General features: G+C 48.5%; 1 protein-coding gene across 1 annotated transcript; it reads right to left on the reverse strand.

The window, feature by feature from the left end:
- Window positions 1-494: 494 nt before the first annotated feature.
- On the reverse strand, window positions 495-12742 carry DMRT3 (doublesex and mab-3 related transcription factor 3). The gene is made up of 2 exons (XM_086866762.1): window positions 12216-12742; window positions 495-5498 (listed from the first exon to the last, which is right to left on the reverse strand). The coding sequence occupies exons 1-2, from the start codon at window positions 12652-12654 to the stop codon at window positions 4534-4536; spliced, it is 1404 nt and encodes a 467-aa protein (XP_086722888.1). The 5' UTR covers window positions 12655-12742; the 3' UTR covers window positions 495-4533.
- Window positions 12743-14415: the final 1673 nt, after the last annotated feature.

A 14415-nucleotide genomic window follows, 5' to 3' on the forward strand; every position in this document is an offset into this window, starting at 1 on the left:
GGCAGCAGACCTCTTTAAAGTAAATCTCACTCTGTAGGGGCCAAACCTTTCTGTACATGTGATTCTCTGTATCCATCCTCAACATGATCTGCTTCCCGGGGGTGATCTAAGGGCTGGATTCTCCACTTTAGGTCAGGACTTGGCCTGTGTACAGGCATGCTTAGTCAATAGCTGTGGCTATGGCTTTCAAGCATGGCTGCTAATGTGGGAATTAATTAAATTAATCTCTAGTGAGGAACACAACCATTAACCAAGATTCCTACTGTAGCATGCATGCAGCACTGAGTCATGCACAAAATCTGTTACAGAGCAAGAACGCTCCAGGGAGCACATTAACGAAACATCATTTAGGGTAAAAAGTCTTGTCTTTGTTATCCTCTGTTGGCAGACTAGTGTGAGAGTGTTAAATACCATATTAAGTTAGTTTTTATAGGGAAGAGAGAAGAATGATGCGTCAAAGTTAAATGTCCACTAAAATTGAAGTTTAGATAGTATGCATTCAGAAATAATTTTATTTTCCAGTAATGACAATATGCAATATCACATAAGAAATGAAATTGAAGAATTGATCTTATTCTTCAAATACAGGATAGCTTCAATATCAAAATTAACATATAAATTCAGCATAAATCTTATTTCCCCACTCACGTCTGCTGAGTAAATGCACATAAAGAATGAATCACTGAAACAGTATACTGAGAGAATCAAAGTCATTTTTCAAAGATGTCAGCACAAATGTGAGGTGAGCCTGTTCACCAAGCATATAACAAATGTTGCAGAGGTGGCCTTTCAGACCCATAAGGAGGACAAGTCAGGGACCCCCAGGAAAGCACCACACCACCAGCAAGCACAAGGCAAGGGATAGCTTGGCGCAGGACATCTCCATTGCACTGTGCTTACCCCCCTGCTGTCCCTCTGACTATTCCCTTATCTACAGGTATGAGAGATACTGGAGAACGTGAGCACTGCCTTAGGGCTCTCCGTGGCATTCCTTTGAGGGAGAAATTATTATTGTTACTGTTTTCACCACTGTTTGCCTTAACCACCTTGTCACAGGTAGAGGTCAGCTCGTGGGGATTTGGCAATGTGCTTCTGGGGCAGCTGCCAACCTCTGCAGAGCCCACTGCACTGGTGTCTGGTGGGCCTGAGACCTGGACAAGCAGAGCTGTGAGCAGAGAGCTTCCTGTGGCATTTCTCAGAGAGCTGACAGTGAAAAAGCAGTTCTGGAGCACCTAAAAGAGGCTCCTGAGAGGCTGCTCAGACACAAGCAGGAGCTCTGCAGAAGGCATGGGGCTGAAGGTCTCTTGCTCCAAGAAAGCCACAGCTACACTAGTACCCAAAAAAAGACCCCAAAAACACCCCAACAACCCTTTGGACTCTGAGATCCTACAGAGACCTCACCAAGCTCAAGGCATCCTTCTTGATGCTTGAATTTATATTTTTTTCCCCCTCCCCTCTGGGGGGCTTCTGAGCATCAATGCTTGCAGCTTCAACACTCCTCACCCCAACGTCCTCTCTCTCCTCCTCAGCACCGAGCACTCGCTCCGGCGAGGAGATGCCTTTGTCTGCCACAAGATGGAGCAGGGAAACGCAGGTTTTGGGCGCTGCGGCGGCCTCCGCAACCGCGGGGCCGGCACGGCTGGCACCCAGCCGGGGAACGCGCCCGGACGGCGACCGCCAGCCCCGGGGTGGCCACCGCGGGCCGGACTAGCGGCGGCACATGAACGATCGGGGCTCCTGCAGGAACGGGGCTCCTCTCCCCGCCGCTGCCCTTGCTGGCAGGGCGGCATCGGGCGGGCAGCCCCCAGCAGCCCCCAGCAGCACAGCCAAAGGTCTGACGAACAGCTCCCAGCATCGTGTGGGCAGAAAAAGATTCCTGCCAGCGTGCCAAGGGATGCTTAAAACTTATATCTGCATAATACAACTGGACGAACTAAGCGATTTCTCAAAGGTGTCACTGCAGGGAAATACATATTTTTGAAAAAAAAAATAATCTTCTGGGTATCTAAAATATTGTGTGGTCAAACAAAAATTACTGTTCAACATGAAAACTTGCCTTTCTTATTTTGAACAGAGATATATCTGCTTTATTCAAGAAAAAAAGTATTTGTCGATTGAGTCAAAAGTTATTTTATAACATGAGAGACAAGGATTATTAACTTGTTTCTTTTTTCAGAAAACAGCTTGTCAAGAGATAGAATTTAAAAAATCATACCGTCAAATCTGCATTTTTCACCACAAGTGTGGTAATGGTTCATTCCACGTAAGCCAAAGATCATCTTTCTTTGAAAGATGTGTCCCAATGCCAAAATTCAGTTCTCTGAAAACCCACAGACCACAGAGGGTATGAGCTTTTGCAGGTATCACAGTCTGGTCTTTCTGCTGAAGATGATTCAACATCTGTAGCAAAACAAACACATAAACAAACAAGCAAAACAAACAGAAAACCTCTACGGAAATTTCATTTAAAATAACAGGGGGATGCCTAAGATTTCTGCAGGAAGGAAATCTGCTCCAAACTGGAGCTCCTGGGCTATCTGCTCTTATCTAGCCTTTGACAATTTCTCTATGGTGTCAGAGCACAGCATTCCAATACCACCTGCCTTTCTGTTTGCAAGATCTGTTTCACATAGTACTTTTCTTTCTGGGTTGACTGTAAGATGGATTTGTTTACAAGTGCCATGTGAATGCAGGCAAATCTGTCAGTACACAACTGAAACCCTGCATTTAGGAAAATTCCAGATGCTTGCACATTTACACTTCCATAAGGGAATTTATTTTCTTTTCCTCCTTTCCCCTGCATTTGTCTTTGCTCTGCAGCATAACTAATAAAACACTTTTCTGAACAGGTTGGAAAGTTATGCAAGATAAAGTATCTTTCAGTTAATTTATCCCCAAAGGAAAATAAAGTCATCGTTTTATTCTCCTTTTTGTGCGTATTCAGTACCTTTAGAAAATGAAAGATTCACTGTATGCACAAGACTTACAGAACATGAAATGCCAAGTGAGAATACAGGCATTCGTATCAACAATGACACCAGATAACATGCCTGATACATTTATATAACAGTTTTAAAGCCCATCTGCTTCAGAGTCCAACTTCAGGGTAGCCTCACCTCTTTTTTGAAGTGTAGGACTAATCCCCACACCTGAAAGACTGGAGAGCCATTTCATCTGCATTCAGAGGTGTGTTTTCTACAAGTCCATTGTCAAGCATATGCAGTCACTTGTGAACAGTTGAAAAAATGACACTAAAGCTTAACAAACTTCTAAGTGGACATTAAACTTAGAGGCATTCCTCATCAGAAGCAATTACTAATGTTACTCAGACACACATAAAATATGCAAGTGTAATCAATGCATGCAACCATGCAATAAATTGTTCAAACCATTACTTTTCTAGGGGAAAAGGGAAGTTGCCGTTTGGCTAAAAATTATCTTAAAGAAATGCCCACTATTACATCCTATTTCCTTTTTTATTCTACTTCTACAGAACAGGAAATAAAGATGCTTCTGAAGCATTGGGAGAGCCTTTTGTTTTCTGCTTTCTGTGATTGTAGCAAGCTCTGCTTTCCTCAGCTGAGCTTGGAAATGTCTGCAGTACAACTACAAGAGACCTCAGCTTCCCTGATGACAACTTCTGCTGAATCTCAGTTGCAAGTTTCAAGTCAGGGAAGCAAAACCCAGACTTGGAAAAAGAGATTTTCCCTGTCTGCAGCTGCTGGAGCTGGACATCTTAACACCGGCTGAGAACTAATCAGCTCTCTATCTTCAGAATGTTATTTGCCCAGTATAAATGACATAAACCAAGATCATCATCTTAGTTTATTTTTCTAGAGTCCTTAGCATGCTACATTAACCTGACAATGCTTAATCTGGTGTTCATTTCACAATACACTTCATGCAATTCACAGCTGTAATTGGTTTTACACTGACATTACACATTTCAACCTAGCCATGGGAAAAGAATAACTCTTAATAATATTTCTCTGAAAAGCGTCCAAGCTCAAATGGCACAGAAGCAGCTCATGTTAGTTGCATTTGTGTATTTTTTTCCTCTGCCTTTTCTTTCACTGCAAGGATGATCACTGACATAAGATTATAAAGTCTTTGTTTTAGTCCATTTGCAATTGAACTATGTTTGCTTGATTTCTTATGTCCTGAGGAGTTCTCAATTATAAAACAGCATTCAAGTATTCTAGTTTAACATCCCCATTTTTCTGAGTTAAGGAACAAAGTAGACCTTGGGCTTCTGCTTCCATTATGAGTCTTCTGGAGTCCCATAATCGGCAGCCATAAAGTCTTCCTTTGCAACACACACTCAGCACTAAAGCCAGAGTATTGCTATTTGGCATTATCCAGTGAAGTGCAAGAAATTAAATAAGTTACGTCTTTATTGCTATAGTACACTACCAAGCAAAGTCACTTTTTAATACAATTGCAAGAGTTTTGTAGAGTACATGTCCCTCCTCTTAGGGGCCAGTAGTTCAGCTGCACTGTGAGTATCGCTTAGCTGTAATATGCCTCGTCAGTCTAAGAAGATGTGTTGAGTATTCTTGAGTCTGAAGAATCAGACCTTTCCTCATATTCATCTTCTGTGTAAATTGGTTGCTTAGACACAATAGGACATCCATCATCAGGAATTGAGATCCTAGGATCTTCTGACGATCGGGAAGGAAGGACAGGTGAGCTTCGGAAAACACTGGCTGAGTTGCTAGAGAAAGGACTGACATACTGTGACCGCAACTGGTACTGCTGCTGCAGTGTCATGGTGTTCCACAGGGTGACGTCGTTGGGTAAGAACGGGCTGGACTGGTTTCTTGCCAAAGTGTTCCTCAGCATCAGCGGGTAGCGTGGTGGCTGAGGGAACGGGTGCTGCAAAGGTACCGCTAAAGGATTTGGCACAACATTACTGGAATCAGCAGAGAACCTCAGAGTGTCGGGAACCCTAAATGCCGAGCCCACAGACCACTTAGAAGATGAAATAGGATAGGAACTCAGTGTGTGTTCAAAAATATGCCCGTTGGAAGGCAAAACAAGACCATCAGATTCTGCAGAAGTTCTCTCTCCACTGGCCGCTGAAGACCGACTGGACAGGAGAACCTCTACAGCACTCACCAGGTCACCGCCACACCCCTTCAGGATCAACTCTAGCACAGCTGGCTTTTGGTTAGGGAAAATCTTTTTCAAGACTTCAAGTGGGGGTCTGTTTGCTTTCAAACTGAATGGTAAAGAAACTGTCCCAGAAGGACCTTCTATCAGGAGGTGGTTCTGCTCTGGATGGTACTTGGGGCTGTCTGGACGGTTCTCTGTGCTCCCACCATTTTTCTGAACTGCAAAACCAACCTCATCCACTGAAACAATTTCAGGGCTTTCAGGGTTGAAACAACTTTTGGTTTTAGTCATGTCTGGGGAACTCCTTTGGTCTGTGTCTTTGTCACTGTAGGTCTCGGCATTGTCTGCTCCACTTGCATCACCCAAGCGCTCCTCATTCATGTCTGCAAAGAGAAGTCAGAGAAATTAACAGAAAAATGAGACCAAAGGCTTTTATAGAGATCTGAGGAAGCTGTCTTCTTAAAGAACAGACCAGAACTCTAAGAGGGAAAAAGTACTTTTTTTTCAGAGATCCTGCAAAAAATTAAGGTACCTTTGCAACATCCCATGAAAATAAAACTGCAAAGGGATAATGTGACCTGATCTAGACATACTCTGTCTCATTCTCCCATGTGCAAGCAAAGAAGCTGTGATCATTTTTCTGCTGCATCAAAAATGCTATATCCATCCTTTCTCACTGGTTACAAGGCAGCAACACACCACCCAAGTGCAGGCTTTCTCAGAGGAACTATCACATCATAATTCCTCACTAGCACCATCTCATTGTCTGTGATCTGAAGAGGACACTTAGGAGATGAAAATTCCCCTGCAGGTCCAACAGCATTGGTAGAACCACTCCATTACGACCACAGGTTATTTATTTATTCAAATAAATAAATGTATTCCAGTTCTGGAACCATAAAAATTGGTTCCTCACACAGCAAGAATTGCAGCTTTTCCTCTAAACCCTTAAGCATGTCTGACACTTTGTCCCATCCAAACACATATTCGAGAAAAGTCTGGTTTGGAGAGGACATCTGGAAGACATTTGGTCCAACATCCCCTTCAAATTGGGAACAGCCTTAGACAAAGATCACGTTGCTCATGTCCCTGCTTAGCTGAGTTTTAAATGACTTTGGGGATGAGGACCCCACAGCCTCTCTTAGCAATTGTTCCAGGTATCTTGCTTTCTGTGTGCTAAATTAAGAGAGGTTGAGAGCTGAGTATGGAGCTGAAAACAAGCCCATTAACCGTGCTGTCTCCAGAAGGACACCCGAAACTCTTTGGTAATGCATGACCAAAGTACAAAACCCTTCGAAATACGACTGTTTGTCAGCAAGAAGAAGGGAAGAGAGCTTGCTTATGCAAAAGGAGGTCAATATACTTGCTTGAGATTGTTCACTGTTATTTCCCAAGAATACAGTTCTGCTGCCTCTCCTCCTTGAGCACAATGGTTATATTCTTGGGAGGCATCAATGCACAGAGGGAAAATTGCTGTCCAAGCTGCGGCTAACGGAGTCTACTTTAACCGCACAGGGTAGTGTTTTTGAATACACAAATGGGAGGGACTGTCTGCAAAAACCAATGCAACTGTTTGCTTGGTTTTCCAAGCCCCTGACAAACATCCCAACTAGATAAAGTAGCTGTAATAAGCAAGCAAAGGTTCCTAAAATGTGCGGATGCTCCCACATGCCAAACTGAGAAGGAACCAGTTAGAGTTGTGCAAGCACCTGAGCCTCACTGCTCACCATCTCCTGCCTTCCTCTCACTGCAGGAACAGGCAGGGCATCTTCACATCAGTTAGTGGGCTAAGTTTAACATTTAACAGATCAGCATGAAAAAAAGACTATTAATGAAATTTATCCACTAGAGAGAAAGAAGTCAGGGTCTGAGCAAGCCTGAGCCGAGCGAGAAGCCGCTATGCTCACCACAGTGGGAGCTATAAGTAAAAGAAGAGATCCTGACAGAGCACAGCCTGACAGTGTGAGCACGGCAAAGGAAAGTTCTCCTCATGAGAACGGCTGTAACTGGCAGAAACGATGGGCCATCCTACGGAGATGTGGGATGCTGCTCATTTGGGCTGTGAAAGGTAAGAGTGTAGCTGAGGAATGCAGATGCTTTTACAAAGACCTCACTCCGTTTAGCAGTTTTGGGAATTGGTTTTTACACTGATTATGCTGCCTTTCTTGTGCGAACAGAGTTCCAGATTCTATATAGAATATATAGAATATATATGTTCTATATGCATGTTCTGTATTACAGAGAAGGTCATGTATGTTTCCTCTTTCTCATACGCTCAGTGCATCAATCTTGCTTTAGCAGCCAAAGCAGAATGCAGAATTGTTTGCCGATAGCAAACTGGCACATGTATCCTTTCGAGGAGGTGCTGAGACATTGGCATAGCTCATCCATTATTGAGAAAACGTGAGACTAACGCTACCTTTCCCTTCTAATCCCTCCACTATGCATTTATTACAAATCATGGTGAATGGATTATTTATAAATTCAAGGCTTAGCGGGCAGTCTGAGGACATACAACTATCTTGTCCCTGTCTTGACAGAGTTAGAGAGGCTATTTAAGGAAGATGATAGCCCTAATTGTCACATAAATAGATTGCACTGTGGTGACCAATATTACCAAACAGACTGAATGCAAGGAGAACATACTTCCTCATGCTCACTTTTGCAGTGTATTTTCATGGGATGAAAACAAGTACCACTGTGGAGAAAACGTATTTAAAAAGAAACAAAACACAAGCAAACTAACAGACACCTTCAGATGAGTTAACATACCTTGAACATATTCCCTGATCCTTACAAAACATTATTTTCATATTATTTCAGATTTGCTTAATTTTCTGTACCCTTAAAAATATCCTTATGAGGCTTGCCTAAAAATTTTTCTTCAAATTCTGAAAACTTGTCTCACTGAATTTTGCATCTTTATCATCAGGAGACTGCAGAGCTGCTCTTGCTCTTAGCTTTTGCACAGTGGTAGTCTCATACAGCACGGGTTATAGCAAAGCATCTCACTGAGCTGTTACACTCACAGGGACACACCCGGAAAATGAGATTTCAATGATTTAAATCAAAGTGGTGTTATTAACACATGGATAATTACCCTCTGGTGGCTACCACTGAGTGTGGAAGCTGCTGTATTTTTCCCTCTGCCTTTTTGAGAGCATTTCTGGCTGCCGGTGTCAGGCGGCTCCACGCCCGGGCTGGGCGCGGTGTCATAGCCCGGGGCTGTCGCACGGCAGCTGGCCACTCACCTGGCCGACCCTCGGGGCTTCCGTCTGCCGGGCTGTGCTTTAACTACTTTAAACATCCCTTTGCCCGATACGCTGAGGGCTCGGGGAGGACCAGGTGTGCTCCGGGGACTGTCCCCAGCCCTTCGTTGGAACCGCCGCGACCAGGATTCTCGTTTGTTTAAGACTGGCATAAAATAGCCATCGTCAAATACACAAAAATTTGTGAAGATACATTGTAAATATCCCTTTGTGGACATTGAATTGTAGGAATAATGCATGCATGTATTAATTGCAAATGTTTGTATTTTCAGGTACAAAAATAATTCTGTATTTAGAACGTACCAGCTACTGTTCGTCATCAAAGATTTTTCTCTTTTTATAATTTGTAAGTTTCACATGAGGATATTCTAGGCTTTAAGAACGAAATATTGTCATCAGACATTTTTTACGTTTGTGGGGGTTTGCGTGTTGTATTCTGCTCTGTGTGAGCTGAGGTTTTTTCCTGTATTTCTGGTGGTGGTGTGTTTCTGGTGAGGAGGGGTGTGCGCTTGTTTTGTCTTCCTGTGGGATTTTGGTTTTGTTTTTGGGAGGGTTGTTTCTTTGTCTGGCCCTGGGGTTGGGTTTTCTTGGTGTGGGCTTTTTTTGGGGGGAGGGAGGTTATTTTGGTGTATGTGTGGGTGGTGGTGGTGGTGGGGTGTTTGTGTGTTGGGTTTTTTTCCCCCCAACACCTTCTATTTCAAATTGCCGGCATTTAAGTGTCCAGTTTGTGATTCCTGGGAAGATTAAGGAAACTATTTTCCTACGGATATAAAAGACGGGGAGTATTCATCAATTAATACGCATGCAGAGACACATACCAACCTAGATCAGAGCGCAGTGAAAATACAGACACACATAAAACAGGACAGTGGGAGAACAGTATATGCATTTACAGTTAAATACAAATTAATGAATAAGGCTGATACGAATTTAGCACAATATTTACCCCAATTCTTCTTTACTATCTATATGTTAATAATCATGAGTCAGATGTTGTAAAGGAGCCAAATAGAAGTAAAATAGATAAGAGGGAAAAGCTGTTCTCAAGTTAATAACTTGTCTGGAAAACTTGGTCTAATATTTTGGAACCAAATTTGCTTTGTTGGTATACCCACTGCTGACTCCCTGTTAAAGAAGCTTGTTCTTTGATTGTTAGGACAGCTCTTTAGGGAACACAATTTTTCTTGTATCTCAAAAGTACCTGCTGTTTTCCTTAGTTGCATTATTAGGAAAAACTGATACCAGAATTAGCATAACTGCACAACAAGCTAAGGTTATGTTTTCGGTGGAGGCTTTTTTGTTTGCTTTGGGTGAATTTTTTGGTTGGTGGTGATTGTTCTACTCTTGCTGTCTGTTTGGAGGCGTGGGGTGTTCGTTAGCTTGATTTGGGTTGTTGGGGTTTTGTTTTGGTTTTAATTACTTCAGACTTTCTTCCTTATATACAATGATCTAAATACTCTGTAAGAGACTAATCGCTGCTCTCAAATTAACACAGAAACAGCTGTGCTGCATTAAGAACCTGGCTCTGAAAATATCAGATGACGAATATAGCATTGTATTGTTTACAAGTCTTGAGAACTACTACTGAGAAATGTAACACACACTCATGTGGGCAAGGAAAGTTCAGGAGCATGGTATGAGGAACAGGAATCATTCCAAATTAGCAGAGGCAGATGCAACAGAGGTAGCTTCAGAACTTCGCAACTGTCCCACCGAAATGGACAACTGTAGCAGGAATAAAAGCAAACAGATCTGGTTTTACCATATATTGGGAAACATCCAGTGAAAAAAAATTTCACGAGAATAACGTCCTCAGGGAGGAAGAGGTCGTGTGTGTGTTTTAGAAACCGGCTGGACAGGAGGTTGGTTCATCCTCTATTTTTACGGCGATTTTAATTCAGTTAGTGGAAGGAGAGGAAAAGGAAAACCCTGCCGCCCAGAGCATGCAGTATATAGTTGGAAATAAGCAAGTTGTACGGTTAAAGAGCGTCAGATGGAAAGTGACAGGAGGAACCTCTGAGGAGACCGTTTTCCTCTTTGCTCTCATGCATCCTCGTGTTCATTGAAGGTGGGGGGGAAAAAAACCCGTCTGTGACAATCAGGGACCGGGGACCACGCTGGTGAGGTATGCACAAGCAGAAAGACTCCCTGGTGGTCCCGGGGAACCCCGGTCCCCACGGCCCGGCCTCAGCACGGTGGGCAGGGGGGCAGGCGCAGCACTGAGGGCTTTGATTTATGGAGATCTCCGTTATGTTTTGTTGTTTGTTTGTTTGTTTTTTCGCTCCGTAAAGCTGTTATCAGAAAGTGCTGACTGGCTGGCAAGGAAGAATTTCTCATCAATACACTTTGATTGTATTTTGCAAACAAAATGCCTGCTGCTGGGTAACATTTCACTTGAGCCTGACCTTCCCCAAAAGTTATTGCTATCAGATTCGATTTACACTCTCCTCCCGTGATTACTGTAATCTTTTAAACTGGGAAGTTCATACATCAGGGTGAAGGAAAGTTGAGCGTGCAAGTTAATATCGTTCCTATCCGACAGATTTATATCGTGCTGGCGGACGGGAACTTTCATTTTCTCGAAGAAGCAAGACGGGTTTTTCCCCTTCTCTCCCCACCTCCTCGGCCTTACCCCCAGCCACCTCCACGCAGGGAGGAGGCCAAGCCGTGCGTGCAGAGTGGAGAGCATCCGCGCCGGCGGGAGGCTGCGGACAGGGGGAAATTTGGGGAAAGACCCCCTTACCCGGTCCTGGGGAGCGGCCGGCGGAACCGGGCCGCGATGCGGGGAACGGGGCTGCGGAGGGCAGGCAGGAAAGGTGGTGCCAAGGGCCGGAAAATGGGAAGCGGGTCGCAAACCACCGGCATCCCGGCCACAGTGTCGGACTCGGCCCTGCCACCGCCTCGGGCCCGGGGTGTGTCTGCTCCGGTGCTGGAGGAGCAGAGCCGCACGCTGGGGCCCTGCTGGACGCCTCCGTGCCCGGACGGGCTCCATGGCGCACACGGGCCCGGGGGGCGGGGGCCCAAGGTTTGCCATTCCCGTCCCGGGGCACCGCCGAAGATTCTGTCACATCTTGTCAGCGGAGCGCACTGGGCTGGCAGTGGCCTGCCTGCCGAACACCCCTGTCGCGAACGACTGTCGGCTCCCGCTCAGACAATGGACGGAACGCGACAGCGCTAGTTTTGCCTCCAGAAACGTGTATTACCGACAGGTCGCACTCACAAGGTGCCCACTGTAGGCGGTGGTTTCAGCACCCCCGATCTGTCGCAAGCCGGCCCGGACGCGACCCGAAGGGACAGGCCTGCGCAGGAGGACTGGGTTTCCCCGCTCATCCCCTGCCACCGTCCCGCTCTTCCGGCTCCTTCTGGCACCGCTTTTGGTCCGAGCGTGCAGATCTTGTCCTGGACGAGGTCCCGCAGCCCGATGCTCGGGGTGCGGAAAGCCGGACAGCGACTGCAGCCCGGGAGCGGGAGCGGGAGCAGCAGAAAGACGTGCTGCTGTGATCCACACGGGATGCGGCCCGTTCCCGGCCCAGCTGGGGAACAGGCCCGGAAGCGGCACGTCGGGGAGCCAGCTGCCAGCGGCGACGCTCGCCTGCACTAGTGTGGGTGGACGCGATTCTGGCTGGGGAACGGGCCGGTCGCTGCGAGGCTCCACGCTTTATAAGAGCGGTAAAGTGCACCCGACCCAACTCCTTCCCACGGAGCCCGTCGGGAGAAAGGGAAAGCCTTCGCCTTTACTCGTTCCGGCCCCATTCCCCAGAACCGAAAGGCGCGATTCCAGCCCTCCCTTTCCCTCCCGCCCCGGTAGCGCGGTGCCCGGCCCGGCCTCACCTGCCTTTGGGAGCGGCCCCGGGAGCGCGGGCGGCGGCTCGGCGGCCCAGCGGAGGGCGGCGGCGGCGGCCAGCTCGGCGGGGGTCCGCGGCGGCGCGGCGCAGGGCGACGGCCCCGGCGGCGGCGTGGGGGGCTCGGCGTTGCCCGGCGGCCCGGGGAGGGAGCGCAGGGAGTCCGGGAGGAGGCTCTCCAGGCTTTCGTTGGCCTGCTGCCTGCGGAGCGCCACCTGCGCGGCCATCACCCGCTGCCTCTCGATGATGAGGATGCACTTCTCGCAGGTGCAGTCCTTGAAGCGGCAGTAGCGCTTGTGGCCCTTCAGCCAGGACAGCACGCCGTGGTTGCGGCACCGGGCGCACTTGGGAGTCCGCTGCAGCGGAGCCCGCGGTGGTTGCGACACCGGGCCGCCCATGTAGAGGTACGGGGAGCCATAGCCGTTCATGCCCGCGGGAGGAGCCCAGCCGGCTCCGGGGCGGAGAAGGCCTCAGCGAGGGCGGGCGGAGGCCGGGGCGATGGAGGAGAGGAGGTGGGCGGCTCTGCCCGCGGGCTCTGCGGGGGGCGCGGCTCCGACCCCAGGCCGGCGGGGAGAGGCACCGCCCGCCGCGGTAGCACCGGCGGGCAGAGCGCTGCCGCCGGCCGGAGCGACACTGCCGCTGCCCGAGCCGCCCCGCTGAGCCCAGAGCCCCTCAGCCCGCCCCCGCCCCCCGCCCGCCCCCACCGCCACCCTCCTTCCCCGGCGCCGACAGGGGAATGGAGGGAGAGAAAGATAGAGGAAGAGAGGGAGGGAGGAAGGGAGGGAGGCAGGGAGGGAGGCAGGGAGGGAAGCGGGGGGAGGTGGGGGGGGGGCCTCTGCCCCGCCGTCGGGGCGGCGGCGATGCCCGTGCCGTGCCGAAGGGGTTCGTCCCCGAGCGGATCGGGACCGCGGCTGTTGTCACCTAGCCCCGGCCCTTCACGCCTCGCCCCCCGAAGGCACTCGGGGCTGAGAGATGAGCGGGGTCTAGGAGGTTTCTCTGCGGCGGCCCCGCCTGGAAAGCCCACGGGACACTGGGTCCGGCGGCTCGGTGTGGCTGCTACCGCCTGTGGCCCAGCGCCGAGAGGCAGTGGCAAGGGGCCGAGATCAAAGTTTTGCAGCTGCAAAAAGCTGCTCTGAGCAGGGGCTGCCCGGGACCAGGAGCTGCCCACAACTGCGCGGAATCGGGCTGCGGCCGCGTCCCCGCCGGATCGCACGGCAGAGCTGGAGAGCCGCGATAGGGACCTGCCCCCGTGGGGTCCGCTGCCTCTCCTGCATCCCCCGGCAAGACAGCTACCTAAACGCAAACGATGGCTATAGAAAGGAACGTGAAATTCACGGCAAAGTTCAGGTTGCTCGAAACTGAAATGATGATGTCTGATGCAGCGGGCTTGTAGTACGCAGAGGGGGTTTCTCGCTGAAACACGGGTATTTCCCGTGGCAGCGAGAACCTTTAATACATAAGTAATATATTCGTGGAAAAAAAAAAAACCCAACCAAACAAAAAAAAAAAAGTTACAGGCGTTTTGGTTGGGGGAGGGGAAACAAATTTACTGCAAGCGTTCATCTCCCCGCCCGCGGACGGGCAGGGGCCGCTGCTTGGACCCAAACCCATTTCGTTGCCTCTTCCCAGGCATCTCTCCACCAAAACCGCTACACGAAATAAAGGTTTTAGCGAGGCTACGTAATAACGAAATCAGATTTAAAACTCAGAAGCATTTCGCCGGAGAGAATAAAAGGCACAGTGTAAGCTACGAAGGTATTTGCGTGGTATTTCATGACTAGGTTCTTTTCTCATTACTTTTCTCCTTCTGGAGGAAGAGTGATTCAGCGTGATCTTTCTCTCCCGGGTCGTGTGCGGGGTGTGAGCAGGATGAGCACTCCATCTGCAAATCGTACCGAGCCAGGGAGGTGAATCGGATCAGATATGGGGAACAGTGCATTTTCTCGCAGCGCTAGTAGAACATCTTTTTTTTGCTGCCGGCTTGCATGCACTGAACCCTACAGTTCGCAGCTGCCCTCCCCCGCAGGGCCTCTTGCACACTCGGGAGTCCTCATCGAGGGGAGAAAAAGAAGCGAACGAAACATTCAACTATCACAAAATTACGTAGAAGATGATGCGCACCCGACCCTTGGAAATCCGTTTCCTCAAAACGGGAAGAAACGGAACCCAAGTGTCTGCGGGGGTGATGG

This window comes from Cyanistes caeruleus, chromosome Z (assembly GCF_971803275.1).
Source record: "Cyanistes caeruleus chromosome Z, bCyaCae1.hap1.1, whole genome shotgun sequence".
Taxonomy (NCBI): domain Eukaryota; kingdom Metazoa; phylum Chordata; class Aves; order Passeriformes; family Paridae; genus Cyanistes; species Cyanistes caeruleus.

Coding starts and splice junctions, on each gene's coding strand:
- DMRT3 (XM_086866762.1), bottom strand. CDS start 12,654: ATGAACGGCTATGGCTCCCCGTACCTCTACATGGGCGGCCCGGTGTCG. Junction 5,499..12,215: donor GGGGCCGCTCCCAAAGGCAG/GTGAGGCCGGGC, acceptor TTCTCTTTGCAG/ACATGAATGAGGAGCGCTTG.